The sequence below is a fragment of the Diadema setosum genome, chromosome 7 (assembly GCF_964275005.1).
Source record: "Diadema setosum chromosome 7, eeDiaSeto1, whole genome shotgun sequence".
In the NCBI taxonomy this organism is placed as follows: Eukaryota; Metazoa; Echinodermata; class Echinoidea; order Diadematoida; family Diadematidae; genus Diadema; species Diadema setosum.
Window position 1 is genome coordinate 19033477 of NC_092691.1, and position 17299 is coordinate 19050775.

At 37.0% G+C, this 17299-nt stretch overlaps 2 protein-coding genes across 2 annotated transcripts in view; one reads left to right on the forward strand and one right to left on the reverse strand.

The window, feature by feature from the left end:
• LOC140230956 (dmX-like protein 2) overlaps positions 1-17299 on the reverse strand; it is a 123386-nt gene that overhangs the window by 78837 nt on the left and 27250 nt on the right. Inside the window, exon 3 of the mRNA XM_072311097.1 lies at positions 13584-13655. Coding sequence (XP_072167198.1) covers positions 13584-13655 — 72 coding nt within the window. The remainder of the gene's footprint in view (positions 1-13583; positions 13656-17299) is intronic.
• Positions 545-9431, forward strand: LOC140230954 (uncharacterized). Its single transcript, XM_072311096.1, has 2 exons — positions 545-590; positions 8800-9431. Exons 1-2 carry the CDS (start codon positions 545-547, stop codon positions 9429-9431), a joined length of 678 nt encoding a protein of 225 aa, XP_072167197.1.

Consider the following 17299-nt stretch of genomic DNA (forward strand, 5'->3'; position numbering starts at 1 on the left):
TGTGGATGGATTCTGATAAGCAGGATATTCATTCGTTCTCACATTCCCTTGCCCCCTTTTCTTATTCCATGCCCCTGTTCCAAAAATACCCGTCCCAGCCCTTCACACATAACCCCTGTCAACGTGAGCAAAAACCACTGCTAGATTCGAAGTGGGCTGGGCATAGGGAGAAAACCCAGCGAAACAAAAACTGCAAGAGCACACTATTGACCAATCACAGACAAGCACAGGGGGAAAATTCCCCCACTCTCTTCTCTCACTCTTTCCCTTTCTTTCTCACACACACACACACACACACACACACACACACACACAGGGGCTGGGGTTTTTCAATATCAAGAGAGGGACAGCTGTGAAGTTTAGAAAGTTTGTAACATCTGCCTGACTCACTTGTACCTACAAAGAGCTCTCCTGAGTTAAGTTGGATAACATACAACTCTCCAGGCTCACAGGACTTTTACCTATATTCTAAAGATTCATTCCTTCTATAATCTTCCTTTTGGCTCTTTGCAACACACATTGGACTTTGAATCTACACATCATCATGAAGGCCCAATTATTTGCGCTGTTTCTCCTGATGCCAATTTGGGGTAAGTCGCCTTCAAGGAACTTTTTTATCTTATTTCATGTTACAAATAGTAGCACTGTCCACATCTAGGTCAGCCAGTATTGCCAGTCACCAATCTATACACTTAGGTCAAGAGGGAAATTGTGGAAAAGCATCTTGTCCAAGGATGACCACACTTTTCTTTCAAATTTTAAGCCTTATCCATCATATGAGAGGGCTTCCCCCTCCCCCACCCCAACAAAAATTATTTTTGAAGATGGTGCCCTAGAGACATCCAGTACAAGAATCAATATTGTTGAAAGTTGAAGGTTGTTTGTTTGTTTTTTGCATACTGTGCTTCACTTGTATTCAAGGGTACTTGTGTTCATTGACTTTGAATAGAGTAATGCTCTTGTGAACACAAACAAAACATAAACAAAAACACCTCATAATCACTAATCAATTTCTGCAGGCACATTTTTGCAATACATAATGGTATCACATTAGTTAGGTTTGACATGAAAGACAACTAAATAATACATGATATAATGGACTTAGGCAATATAGGTTGATGCGACAGATGATAATCTGTCTGCAAAGCTGCTCTGACTATACATTTTCCACAATTGCAATCATGTACTACCCTGTAATTGGCAGCCCAATTCAGATTTTGACTGCATCATGTCACATTAATATCTTGTAACCTGCATAGAGAGACTTTGGATGCCATCTTGCACGTCTATACATAACAATCTTTCTAATACCTGCAAATGCTGAAAAGCTGACTCCAGCGCTAGATTGGATCTCACTTTTGGTAAAAAAAAAAAAAACAACAACAACAAACCCAAACACACACACACACACAACTACAAAATATTTTATGAATCAGGTAAGTATGTGTGTGTTCCAGAGTGCATGCACCTATTCCGTATTAACACAAAGTTAAAAACAAGTGTTCCTGACTCCAAGGTACCTGCACAATAAAGAGCTATATTCCCAAATGATGTTCACCAATCTCCCTACCAGAGTACACATCATGATAGGTTCTCTGAACAGTTGTACCTCAGGGTCATCATCCTCATTCCTATGCGAGAATTCTGTGAATTTCTGATCACCATCAAAAATATTGTGATCTTTCATTTTGCACTCTTTCATACATAGTGCATTTCATCACTAGCTCATCAGTCATCAGCAAGGCTTGAATAGTGACCAGAGTTTGACCAATGACCAGGCTTCAGCATGTGCATACAAATTAAAAGATATCTCATCAGCTCTACTCTTAATTTTTTTCAGTTTCCAGTGTACCTGGAGCAAATAATGACCAAGAAGATGGGATAAAAAAAAATGAGCAATTATATCTCCAAGATGTGATTTCCTTATTCCTTCATCAATTGTTGCACTAATGCATGAAAAATATCACTCTTTTGAGATACCAATTTTGATGCTAATTCAGTGATTAATTTTTTTGATGGCCACAAACGTAAACATATCTAGATTTGGATCACAATGCAAAAATTGTCTGTGAAGTCTCAATGACTCTGCTGGCTGCATGGATGCGCAACCTATTTTGTGAGTTTCATCAAGTCCGCGACATTCGGATCCAGCTCGGATGACATCTCCCCGTCAATAGAGAGGTGTGAAAGCAAGGGAGATGGTCCCAATTTAAAATGCAACATGTGGTTTCCCCTGGAGAAATCTGGACTAGTGTGTCATCAGTATCTCATGCCAGGGGGACCCATACACACACACACACACACTCACACACACCAGATGATTGATTCTAGATGAGATATTGGCTCCCCTTTAAAGGCCGCACAGCGGCCATTACCAGCATATGGGCACAGCTGGGGGCACTGAAAACAATCTAGGTTTATTGCAACAGAATATGGAGATTAAAGGGGATGGCTAGTAACCGATCAGTGGGAATCAGTGGGAATGCTGAGGGATGATTGTTCCAATCCTTGTGGGATTCATTTAAGAGTACATTATACACTGTATATCTACTGTTGTGTGAAAATTATTTGCTTCAGAACGGTCTCGTATTCAAGTAATGTGCAGATTAATGCCCCGTCACTGACCAGGGACGCTTACCTGGAAGCATTAAACTGCACATTACTTGAATATGAGACCATTCTGAAGCAAATAATTTTCACACAAGAATAGATATATAATGTACTCTTAAATGAATCCCACAAGGATTGGAACAATCATCCCTCAGCATTCCCACTGATTCCCACTGATCAGTTACTAGCCATCCCCTTTAATGGAGTGTCCACTGTGTGGTCATGGGATGCCAGGCGTGATAGATGAGATCCCAGTGTAATATCTGGGAGGTTGCATCTATGGGTCGTATGTAGAGTTATTACAATGAACAAATTAATGTTCGGGAGCAATTTGAATTGTTTAACACCATCATCAATCCTGTATTATCACTTAACCAGGATATCTTAATTTGCCTTCACACTTAATTGTCTCAATCTTGTTTTTTCTCTCACCTTGGCTAAAAAATTGAATTGACTACTGTATATGCTGTTATTTTCACAAGGGTCTCATTTTTGCTGATTTCGCAAATCACAGTTTGATTGTGAATTTAACAGCACATGAAAATGTCGCAGAGTGCTAGGTTAATAGTGCAATTACAATAGCGTCAATGTCGATTTGCGAAAACAGCATCTAGTAAATATGTCTGTGAGATCCTCATTCGCGAAAATATCTTTATGCGAAAATTACAGCTTATACAGTGTGTGTATTTATTTTCATTGTGGACTTCATGCAGATCATAAATATTCACAACCATTTCAACTGGCACAACACATCCTGTCCTGGTAGCCCATTTTTATGTTAGCATGCCAACTGAAATGAATACTTGGCCATGTTCTGCTTGCTTAGTACTTATCCCTTGGCAGAACTGTTCCAGCCAAGTTGCCATTCATGGCTGTTCATGTTCACATTTCAAAGTTTGGAATTGCAGTTGAAGAGCTGATCCCATTTTCTAGCAGGGTCAAGAAATTCTAAGGAAGTTGTAGTTACGGACCTCTTGACAAAACAAGATTTGAATGTGAAGTTGGCTGAGAGGTAAATGTATTCTGACTTTACCAGTTGGGCTGAAGTGGGTATTGGAAGTATTGCTAGATCTCACTGTAAACTCTGGTGGAACTTCAAAACATGAGTTTATATTATAATGAAGACTTAGAATTCATGCTGATGATTTTCTTTCAATGATATTTTTTGGAAATTACATTTCATCCCAGGCCTTGGGAATTGACCACCAAATATCTGAATGTGAGCCATTTGTGAGAGTCTCTCTTCTTTCATTATTATTATTGTTATTATTATTATTATTATTATTATTACCACTATTATTATTATTATTATTATTATTATTATTATTATTATTATTATTATTATTATTATCATTATCATCATTATTATTATTACTATTATTATTATTATTATTATTATTATTATTATTATTATTATTATTATTATTATTATTATCATTATTATTTTTATTATTATTATTATTATTATTATTATTATTATTATTATTATTATTATTATTATTATTATCATTATTATTATTATTATCATTATCATTATCATTATTATTAACATTTGGTATCTACATGTACACATGGCATTTTCTGTGATACAGCCAAAATATCTGCCACATCAACCTTGACTGTTCAGTGTTTAGTTCACGGTCACACAGGGCACAAGAGAGGGATGGAAATAAACTCTGCCGCCTGGCACACAACCACATGACAACATCCAGAGCCTGACACCCAGCATTATGTCATATTGGGGGGGGGGGGGGTGAAATAGTGTAAATCCTTTATGAAATACAATGTCTTTTTGTCTTCGGTATCCTTTTCTCAGTATCCATGTCTGGGCATGGCATTCACTGTAAAAGTGGACATTTTTGCAGCAAGCAAATTTTCGCGCATTCGTGCAACAAGAAGTTAGCACAAAAAAAAAAAAGCATGCAAACATTTTTGCCCGACATAAGTTCCAGTAATTCAAGTCCTGATTCTTTGGAATTAAAAACACACAAAATTCCACGGTCAGAAACACCACATCTCAAACCTTCATCCAGTTGCTGAACAGGCTTTGATGAGAAGCACTGTGGAAGTAGAAGAAGTAAAATTCATCTTACCTAGCCAAATACAAAAAAAAAGAAGAAATTACATGAAAATATCCACTTTTACATTTAGCCATTCAGTGCTCCTTCTCACTCTCATTCTCTAAGTGTTCTTGACAAAACATCTCACACATGTAATTCCTCTGTAAACTTCTGAACAAATATGTTTCTCATGTTGTCATATTAGTACACTGGAGGTCCCAAAATATGAGAATCATGCTTACTACAGTATATCTTTTTACAATGTTGGTAGTATTCTGCACACTACCCAAGTAGTAATGCTTGTCTATCATTTGTTTGTTTGTTTGTTTTTTTTTTGCAGGTTTGACTTGTAACAAAATGGAATGGATGTTTTATCTGTACCATTTTCTACCATGCAAACTCAATCAATCAAATAATCAATCAGTATCATATGGCTTAATGGTTTTGCATCATGTAATACCCATATGCAAATCACCCAACAATATATCTGTTCACTCTGATATTTTTTCATTTTTCCAAGAAAACACAACAAAAACCAAACTAATCCGTTATTATGATGCTAAGTATTTGTGGAGCACTGAAGGAAGTGCTCAGAAGAGCTGGAAATATGGAGTGCCCTGATGGCCCACAACAGAGCTGTGGTGTAAACATTTTGCAATAATTGCAACAATCAATCAAACACTTTTATCGTTCTCACAGAAATCAACGTCTACTCTGTAGTTTCCCTAAAGCATTAAAGCGTTATCTCAGTTTCCGTGCATCACAAACAAATCCAACCCTCATGAGTGTAACACGATCATAAAACTTATTGTGCTGAAATACAGCGTGTTCAGAGAACCCACAGAAAAACATTTCAAATGTCGGAAATTTATTCACTTTTCTATCAGTCTTGATAGATAAATCTGTTGGAAAGCATTTGCAAAGAAATTTGTTGAACAGATCTGATCAAGCTTATCTAAAGATGCAGATCGATATAGAGGCGAGGAGCTCATGCACTTCTTTCACTGTAGACCCCGACATGAGAATATTTGAAAAAAAAAATGTAATCAAAGTCACAGGCATAGATAAAATCTGGCAGTGTGTATGCGTAGAATTGCAAATTTTAAAATCTGTGTGGATCTGTTGCAGACTGTTACCGAGAATTAATTCAAGTTATTGCAGAATTTGAAGATTAGCAATAGTTATTTTACATATTTTTCTTTGAATGGAAAATTATTTGCACTAATTTTTGACCAAAATTCATCTAATGATATGTTTCTGCATACAAAAACCAATGCAGGATTTGTGAGGAGATGATATGATTACCTCATCTATCATCCCTGAAGTGTCAAGACCTCATATCTCAATTAGCATCTAGGTTAAAAAATCTCATTTTTTTGTCATAAAAATATTGATTTAAGTTTTAAAATGGAACAATTACAGATACAATCCAAACCAATGTTTCTACATTTTTTATGTTTTTTGATCTACGATTTTGAAAAAAATATTTCAAAAATGAAAAAGTGTTGTTATTTTTTTCTCTTGAAAATTAATGATTTTGTGATATAAGGTTTTGTCATCCCATGGACAAGATGTGACTGTGCCTGGTATCACTTCAGTTTTATCATTTTCCATTCTTTTTTTTGAGGAACCTTCACCATTCTGTTTGTTTGACTAGATTTATCAAAGCTAACTTTGAACTTGAAGGAGGTTTGCTCAAGCAGATACAAGCACACCATACACGTTTATAAAAGAGGAACAAAGGACTGTATTTTCGCTCTAACAGTATACAAACACACCACACACGTTTATAAAAGAGGAGCAAAGGGCTGTATTTTTGCTCTAACAGATACAGCAACACCACACACGTTTGGTAAAAGAGGAGCAAAGGGACTGTACGAAACACTCATCTCTTCACGCACCACCTGATGCTTGAGATGCTGTGAAATGAGTCATGTGACCACAAAACAATTAGCACAGCTATATGTGTCATCATAGCATTATGGTCCCAAGGCTGCACAATGTGAGCGCACAGGTATTATCCAAGCAGACTTCCTCAGACATGATTGTGCCTAGTCTATTACGAAATGATCATCAAACTCAAAAATTATTGATTTCATCTATAATTGGGATCCCCTACTGTTTGTGTTGAAGGTTGGTGTTTGCTTGTAATGTAATTTCAGATGGTAGTTGTTGTGTGTTATAATTGCTGTAAATTATGGATGTGAAATAAGCCAAAATGATATTATAAAGTCAAGCAGGTTTAAAGGGAACCAAATCCTATAAAGGTCAAATGATGCAATGTAACATTTATTATGTCTTCGTGATTCAGTGAAAGATTTCAACAAAAAAAACAAAAACAAAAAAGGAAAAAATGGCAGTCACAGCTTTTCAGGAATATAACCATCTAGAAAGAGAAGTGTGATAATCAAATCTGGGATAACTTGTGGAAAAGTCTTCATCAAGTCAAATCAATTTGTAAACTTTAGATTAAATGTAACTTGACATGAGGGTTTTGGTTCCCTTAAACCTTGCTTCAGCATGAAATATTTGAAGACAAACATAATTTTGAGGGGTTTTTCTCCTATTTCCCCCTTTTTTTTTTCTTTTTTTTTTGGGGGGGGGGGGGGGTAGTATATTTTCTTTACAGTGATGATATATCAATTTAGCAATCCAGATACACAAAGGTGTATTGAAGTAAACTGACATGGCAACTAAAATCATTTCATTCACTGAAATATTTTTCCCACTTTATTTTCATGACTAAATCTCGCCAAAATTATGATTAAATGGCAGTTTCATTGAAATCCAACTCAAATTTTCTTGATGGGCTAAAAGTACATGTAAATTTGATGTGGCTATACTTTCCAATGGAGAGTAAAGGCAACTTTCATTTAGCGAATTGCATTAAGCATTTATGCAGTCCTCTGCTTTGGAGTACTAAGATAAAAACACATATAAGTGATGATAAGTGGCGACCAATCTCACAGCCTTACTCCTCATCTTTCGACTTCCTCCGCACACATACTAGGTCTGTAACCTCAAGACTAATAATGTGTCGGTGACAGCAAGTGATCACGGCATTCTCAAGGCAGCTACTACCGTGTGTTCACATCTTGTCGCTAGGTGTCGCTATGAGACCCTCTCTTTCTCACTTCATGATCTCACTCCTCAAAATGTCAATTAGATTTACGGGGAGATGGAGTGGCCTACAGTCAGAGCTAAAGTGTGTTTGTTCATCGTCCTCATTTTTTTTTTCCTCTCTATTTCTTTCACGATCTCATCAGCCCGGTGTCCTTCCACTATCAGTCAATTCATTAAAATGGGACTTATTACTCATTATGGGTCATCCTGTTAAGGGGGGGGGGGGGAGGAGGGGAGCGCATGGACTGGCTCAGTGTCAAATCCTCACCTCCTAGCTGCAGGGATTACATGATGATTAAGATATTGAATGGACCCGATTTTGTCAGATCCAACGATTTCCTCAGATTACCAAAATATGTCGCCCTTAATTAATTTTCAGTGCTGTATAAAACCCTCCCATTGCTTATCCTTAATCCAGCTGTCATGCTATATGATACAACTGTGAATTTATATTCTGTCATCTCTCCCTCCCCCTCCAAAATAAAAGAAAGAAATCATTTAGCTGCATGATTGTTATAGATCTAGAAATAAGTATTCAAACATTTACATGAGAAAAGGAGAAAAAAAAAGTAATCAACAACATCATGACATTTCATCTTTCGTGGCATTTGTCTCTATCTGTCTGCCTTCTCTTTCTTTCTTGTCTTTTTTTTTTCTTCATTTTTCCACCTCTCAGTATCTCTTTTTCTTTCTATCACTGAGTCTCTGACACACACCCACATTACTAGTATATCTATTATCCCCCGGACGGGCTCATTCTGCTACAACACGCATTTCCCATAGACACCTGCCCAAGTATACTCGGGACTTGTCTTCAACAGGTTCATATCTTACTCTAGGACAAATTGCAATATCTTCACATTTTTCAATAGCCATAACCCATTCATATTCTTATTTCCTGAACATGAGCGACTAAAGGATCTTCAAATAATTCCAAGAAAACTTCATAAAGAAAAAGAGTACTTCATCACACTGACAGCATGGTTCTTTTGTCTCTTTCTACCAGCCTGCTCTGCTCAATTTGACTGGCTCTGGGTGAGAAGACAAGGGAATGCCATGGCTCCACAGCGACAGTCCTCCTTTGGCTTCATGGCAGTCAGCACCACCCCGCAGCCGTCCTTTGGTGGGGGGAAGCAGAAGTCCTGGAGGCGAGTCGGTGCCCCCGCCAGCAGCATCGACACCATCGCCGGAGACGTGGCAGGCGGTGCCAGCTTCAACCCCATTGAGTCTGTACCACCTATCGGCGACAGTGGTAGCGCGACCAACACCATGGGCACTGGTGACACCTCCACCAACGTTGACGGGAGTGAGTGGATTTCGCTCGGCAACGGGAAAGACTACGGGGGCAACAGCGGAAACAACGGGGGTGCGGGTGGCGGTGGAAATGGGGGCGCCTCTGCTGGTACCAGTGGTGGAATGGGTGGCACAAGCGGTGGCACCGGTGGGTCTGTTATTGGAGGCGGTGCTATGGACCCCTCTTTGGATGACACCATGCAGAACCTGAACAAGGCGTCAGCAGGTAGCATAGCTGGTATTGTGATTGGAGTCATCATTCTCCTGTGTGTACTCGCCGGCGTTTCCTTCTTCGTCATGCGGCAGGTGCACAGGAAGGTTCAAGTTGGAGGAATGCGTGCATAGATGGACAACACTAACAAACATTATAAAATAGACTAGATCATACTTTTTTTTCCATCACATTCTTGGAGACCAAAGTCAAAGTCCTTGTAAAACTGTGCTTCCAGTTGTGAGAATCCCAAGACATAATTACTGCCAGTAAAAATGACCAGAATCTCTCCAGCACAAAATATTTCAAACCTCTTTTATCATCATAAGGAGGATGTTGGAGAACATAAAACAATGCAAAGTGTCCTTCTTTCCTTCCATCCATGGAATGCTTGAGGCTCACCACCATCATTTCTCAACTTGCCTATGACTGCATCTTTCATTCATTGGGTCACTTCATTTTCAATCCGACTCTCTAGCTCTTTTCACACTTTGCTACTGCGACTCCTTAAGACTATGGGTGCGTTCGAACGCTCTAGAGCGAACCAAAGCGAACTGAACTAAAGCGTACCGTACCGTACTGTGTTAGTTTGGGAGCGTTCGAATGCTCTGTTGAGAAAGCGTACCTCTCGAGTTATTTTTAGAAAAGGTCACGCTTGTTTGTAGCAAGAAGGTCATTCACCTTGCGCTTGACCTACTTACAGCTGTCCCGAACAAAGAGAATGGTGTTTTTGCATTGTGACGTATGCGCATAATACGCGCATGCTTTACAACGAACTTTTGGTACGCTTTGGTACGCTTTTGGAGCACATCGGGAAGTGGTCCACTTTTGGCTCGGTACAGTACGGTACGGTACACTTTAGGAGCGTTCGAACGCTCCCCTGGCGCGGTACGGTACGGTACAGTTCACTTTAGGAGAGCGCTCGAACGCACCCATGGTGATCTAAGCTGGCTCTATCAACATCACTAACCTTAAACTGTGAGTTGACTCTGAGTTGTACTTTTCCAAATATCACAACTGTCAACTACATTTTTTCTATGTATCTTTCTCCTTCTATCACTCTATAAGCCTCTCTTTCTGTCTCTCATTATATCTCTCTATTTCTCTCATTCCCATTCTGTCAGTTTAAACTATCTCTTCTTTTCCTTCCATAGATATTTCTTTCACATCCTATGATAACACACCAGGTTTTCCCCTTGTGCTTCGAATCATCAGCAGCTCAAACAATCAAGAAGTCATGCCCGTTCATTCCGATGCCATTACAATTACATACATCCTGTACCATTCCTGAACCTCGTCCATCTCTGTCGTATCAGCCATTAAGCTTTCTCCTACACAACTTCGCATTTCCTTTTGGTAACTAGTGATCACGGGATGCACACTTTCTCTCGAGTTGGCATCCTGCCCATTAACATGCACGAGTATTACCCAAAGAAGCACTGCCATTTCTGTAGGAGATCACATTACCAGAATTGAAAAGTTTACACATTGGCCTAATTATTATTAAAATGTATTTTGTATATCTACTTTATAGTTGCTGCTTGTAATAAATGATAATATTTGAATGAATGAGTTTCTTATTCCTTGCTTAGCATAATGCACAGCTGCAAACAAGTTCATGACAACAAACAACAAGAAAAAAAAAACAAAACATGCACAGTGTGTACAAAACTCCTTCAGTTAGTTGGTTATACTGTTCACCAAGTATTGTAGAACAAGCACTTCACTACTTTCCCAGACACAAGTATGGCTGACTACTTTGATCAAGTCTTACACTGTCATTTCACTAGCTCTGTGTCATATAGTATATTATACACATACACACAAATATAATTGTATGTGTTTATGTTATATAAATGCCAGTGCACAGGATTTTATTTTCATTTTTTTTTTTTTTTACAATACACAAGAGCTAATTGACCTTTGTGCATCACAGACATACGGCACTGATTCTGAGTTGGATCATGCTTGCCTCACTTTGCTGTGTGTTATTTACATACAACATTCAATCACCTCCTGTACATTATGTCATGACCTGTAGCTTCCCCACAGAGGAAGTACATGTAACATTCACATAGTCTTCATATGAGCACTACCACTCTCAAAATACACACAATGACTCTCACACAATGTAGAACTGCATTTCTCTTCTCTTCTTTTTTTTTTTTCAGAAACTCTTGGGAGATTGACGATTGTGTTGATGTCAGTGAACTTATACCACAGTCGTCTTTTCCTTATTGAGAGTATTTCTGGATGTATTGGTCAATACCTCAACAAATAATCAATTTGTCCTTAGTTTGCACCTGCTACATAAAATGCAGAATCTACAAAGATTTTCTACTTTGCAAAATATGCCACATCTCCAGTAACCACTATACCTCCATTAGTGAAGTTTAGATCTCTGTCCCAGCGTCAAGTAATTTTAACATCTACCCACACCTCTATTGCACCATTCACAAATTATCACCATCATATCAGGTCAAAATATGAGCACTAAATGGTCTGCATGGTGAGGCTTAAGAGAGAGAGAGAAAGAAAGAGATTTACAGCTGTTAAAAAAAAAAAAAAAAAAAAAAAAAGGTAGAGAGAGACATAGGGAATGAGTAGGAATAAAAAGAAATGACTGAAGATAAAGAACATGCTGAATCATTCTTATCCTGGTATCAAGAGGGAATTTAACAGAGCTGAAAACAACTACAGCATGTACAGTTCTGTAATAAACATTTATGTAGCCTCTCATTTTCCACAAACCAGAATGAATTGAAGTCACTTTTCCAGTTTTGCTACTTGCATTCCACTGTTTTCCACTGGCAGATATTGCAAAATTGATTAGTTATAAAGAGGTTCAGCTTGTATCCTCAGGTCCATCAACAATAAATGGGTCATAACTCACTAATACTGATATTATTTTATAGCCTGTTTTGCAAAACTGACCATGCATTATAGCTAGTGTTTTCAAAGAACGTTATCTATTTGATAGCGGAAAAAAGGCAAATACAGCAAAAATTGTTATAAGCTATCAATGCCTTAACTTTCAAAGCCAAAGCACATACCCAGGTTCACAGGTTTACTTTGGTGATTTTATTTCTATTTTTCGTTAAAGAAACAAATTTTAGGTCTGAATCTGATTGTTTTAAAGTTTGATCTGTACATTATTTCCATGTCCAGTATTTTACTCACAAACACATGGTACCAGCACATATTCCTTTATAAAAACTATTGGGAGGTTGGATAGTTTTGTAAAAGTTGATTTTTAAAATTGTATATGAGATAAGTCCCTGCTTTTGAAATGTGGATAATGGCACTTTTTAACTAGTTTTAGTGAAGTGAAAAGTGTGTTTGACGCATTATAGTTACGATATTATACAAAGGAATGAGCCCGACATCTACAAATATCATCAAAGTTATCACAACCGGTTTGCCCTTCTTGGCAGTTTTAATAATGACAGCAATTTAAACAGCAAGAACATTTGAATCAAGAGCAAGGAATGCATCATTTCAGTCTTTAGGTTGAAAGCGTGTGTCTGTGTGTGTATGTATGGGGGGGGGGGGGTATGCCATTCCTGGCTGCTAAGATGAGAAAACCATGAAGTCTAGACAGCAGACAAGACTGGGAAAGGGGCTTCATGTAATACTGCTACAGCTGTATGGTGTATATTTTACTGGTGCAGTAACAAAATATTGAAAGCAACGCTACCATAACAGCAAAACAATGCCACCGTAACAGCACATCAGCTCCAAACAACTTCTGCTTGCTGCCATGGTAGCTGCCCCTACCATAATATTGATGTAACTTTTATTTAAGCATCATTACCCAATGAAGTAAAAAAAAAAAAAAAAAAAAAAAAAAGTCAGCTGTTATCAATTTGTAAAAGTATATGAGTAGGGAAAATTTCAAGATTCATACCCAGCATGGTTTACTTTCAAAGAAATGATTATTTAATGCATTTGATGTAAAGACAAAGTGCACCACCATATCAAACTAGGAGGTGAGTAATTTGATAAAATCAGTAAGGGTTTGAAATATCCACTATCCTCAATTTGCATTATTCCATAGGTCAGATGAGCAAGATCTAAACAAGTTTTACATTCAATACAAATCCAGGCTTGATGCTATTCTTTAATGGATACAATGATCATATTCAAGACAAACAACATATTTATAACACATGCGAGTTATTGCCTCTATCTCAAGTCAGCACAGAATTTAGCACGGCAAAGAAAAGAGGTACATTCAATGCATAACGGAAAGGTGACAACATTGAGGACACTACTGTAATACTCACGTTGGAGTTTTTCCGTTGAGCCACAGGCGTGGGCTCAAAAATGTAAACCTGGTTGGCATAGGATGCAGCAATCTGTGATAAGATGGAAAAAAAGAAACAGATGTTAACCCTTTTATAACCATTTCCAGGTATGCCATGCATTTTCCTATAGGGAAATTACCTCAACTCAGAGGTAATGGGTTTAGGCAAGAATTTTTGTTTTTGTTTTTAACACGAGATTGAGAGAGAGGCCTGTGTGTATACATGTGTATGTGTGTGCGCCTGTATGGGTATTAAACAGAGAAAGTACAGAAAACTTGTGACATAAAACTTTACTTGAGGGAAACACATTAGGGAAACATTTCAGCAAAATCTGACAAAAGCAACATGAAATCTAAAACATTGACTGTCAGAAGATATTCCTTTAACGTACAGATCCCAGATCTTGTAAATTCTAGTCGCTTCTTAAATGGGAATCTTGGTCACATGACATGATGAAAATTATCATTTTTAGATGCTCATAAATGGAGTGAGAGATGATATTTCTTGCAAACAGGAAACATTGAATCTCATTATCAACTGCCCAGTTTCATTCAAATATACACATGTCATGCTCTGCAATAAACATAATATTGCACTCTCCTTTCTATGACCAGGAAATTCCCAATAAAGCTTATTGACAGCAATTATATGACAAAACTTGATAGGATTATAAAATTTGAGGTGTGACTGAAGTAATACATTCTGCATGCTGCTATCTTTGCATGAAATTGACTTCAGTCTTTAAACAGATGAACAAAACAAAACAAAACAAAACAAAGATTTGACACTAGTGAATAGCATAGCTAGTAAATGCAGTTAGCTTGTATTCTATTTAATGTCCAGTTTATTAGTAAATACTTCCCCAAACATGCCAGACACACTCCCATGGGCTGCCGACAACATCCATTCTAGCATCCAGGGAACGGGCAAAATGTAAACAAGAATTTGGAGGGATACAGCACCAAGTGGGGCATTCAGATGTCATCTAGATGGACTGAGAGAGCAGATATGAATGTGCATCCAGGCACAACCTTGAGGACGATAAATCCACAACTCCAGGATTGACAAACTGACCAATTAGTCTTCACCTCTCAGACCCATTAGCTGGTAAGCATTTCAAAGGTACAATGTAATGTATACACTAGTATACATGGTATGCTTTATATTTGAATATTTGAAGGCATATTCTTGTAATGTGACTTGAACATGTCAGGTCCATTGGAATTAACCTACATATGGTTATTTTCACAAATGTGAGATTCCATGAAATCAAAGAAATACAACTCCAAGTTTGTTTGGGGTTTCATTTATGAAAGAAGTGACATTAAAGAAAAAGGAATATTACAACAAAAAAACAAAACTAATTACAATCATACAGGAAACATAAAAAGTTATGGAATTCTTAAATGCAAATACTTTTACAAATCACTGAGAGGTCACAATGATGGAAGTCAATGAGATGAAGATATCACTGTCTCACATAACATCCATTTGTTTTTGCAACAAAGTATCATACAACAACAAAAAAAAATGGTCTTTTTTTTTGGAAGTACAACCCCTCCTTCTACAGAAATAAGTGTACAACTTGTGTAATACTTGAAGCAAAAGATATTTATTATATATTCATTTCAAAACTGAAAGTATAGTGAAAATTTGTGTGCAGACCAATGGCATCAGCCCTTCACCTGATCAATTGTGGTTGTGACCAATATCACAGATTTCTGAAAACAGGAAAAACTTAAAATTGTCTCACCCGATGTCCAATTTCAATGAAACTTATAACATGTTTGTTTGATTTCACTCTCGATCTATACAAATCCATTGTGATCATGGAAAGAGGTATCTCCCTCAATAAAAAACAAACAAACAAACAAAAACAAAAACAAATGTGCATTTATGTATTTGTAGCTTGAACTATCAAATATGTACTGTATTAGTGCCACGGCTAAATGTATACAATGTAGTATGATGTGCATCCTGAATACTGTAACACACGTCATGATCAAATTTATTGCAAGAAAAGACTTGGCTCTCAGCAAAAAAAAAAAAAAAAAAAAAAATAATAATAATAATAATGATAATAATTAAATAATAATAATAATGATAAATAGATAAATAATAATCATAATAAGAGTAATGATAATAACAATCATCATCATCATCATCACCACCACAATCATAATAATCATAATGAATAAATAAATAACAAATAAGCTGGTGTTGAGTTCTACTGACAGGCATACTGGAAAAAAAAAATGTGTCAAAAAAAAATTGCACTCAAAAGAAAAATCATTTCCATCAGCTGCTCATGACAGTCTTCACTGTCAGTGGGAGTGAGGCTGTATTTTTTGCTATAAGTATCGATTAAGATCTACAGCATTACAGCTAAACCTTATTTTCAGGTTGCATTGGATCATTAAATGGCAGACATTTACGTTGTCACCAGCATTTCTTGATTTCAATTCATGTAGGGACAGGTTATGATACAGGTCTGGAAAGTCTATCTCGTGACAGCAAGAATCAGGCCATACACATTAACTCCACTCTAACCCACCCACCCATCAGCATTTTACATTATTCTATTCTCAGTAAAAAGATATCCCAAGCTATGAGAAATAGAACGCAGGTTTATGAAAGGTAGAGTATAACATATTGCTTTTTGTTGATTCAATTTTTTCTTTTTTTTACTTATGCCAGCAAAGATGTTTTTCTACCTATATTGCATGCAGAAAATAATGATAACATTCAGCTTTCTTCCTATTGCAGGTGGGTTACTAAATGTTCTTAGACCTTAAAGTTAAAATCACCATCAAATTTTTTTTACATCTCGCTGATCATATAAAAAGCCATTCCTTGTTCTAAGTCAAGCCAAATATTGCAAAATCAAAACAACAGAACAATGAAGCTATACTGTGAATATCTTTATTTTTGCACAATAAAAGTTTTGGCCCGAGTGGCTCAAAAACATACTTGAGGGATCTGACATTCATGCTGTGCAAATGCTTATTTGATTACTTGTATGTTTTCACCTGATATATGCAAAAGAGACAAAATTTGATTTGACATTTCCATACATGAAAATTGATGCACTATTGTCTTGCATAATATCATAATATGCATACTGACCTGCAGGCATCATACCTCACTCAAGACGACGATATTCACTCCCTGTTATTGCACAATTTTATATTCTAGCATTATAATTTTTACAGTGTACAGGTGATTCAGGAAATTTTGGAAAATAAAACCACTGCAAAAAATTCAGCTCTTACAGATGTGACGACACACAGTGTTGGTAACATTTTCCTCTATGCAAAAACCATCAAGAGTTATGAGGCAATGACATTACAGGTTACTCCCGTTACAAGAACACTGTTACAGCAACATTTTGTTACAACAAAGTAAAAATTCAGGATCTGAAATTATTACCACTAAAGTCTATAGTGCAATATTCCCTTCAGTTATGATGAATTTCAGTGTAATGACAGAAAACTGTTGGTCCTGAAGACTCTGCTAGGGAAGTTGCCTGCATCACCTCATCAGCATTAATCACCTACTGTAAAATGTACATGTTATGACCAATATCAGTCTCCCGTCCTAACGTGTGATAAGTGTTAACTTCCATTGCTTTATTTTTTGATAGTCCAGTTCTCATGGAGGTACCAACATTCTGTTTGTATAAATCTACTGTACTC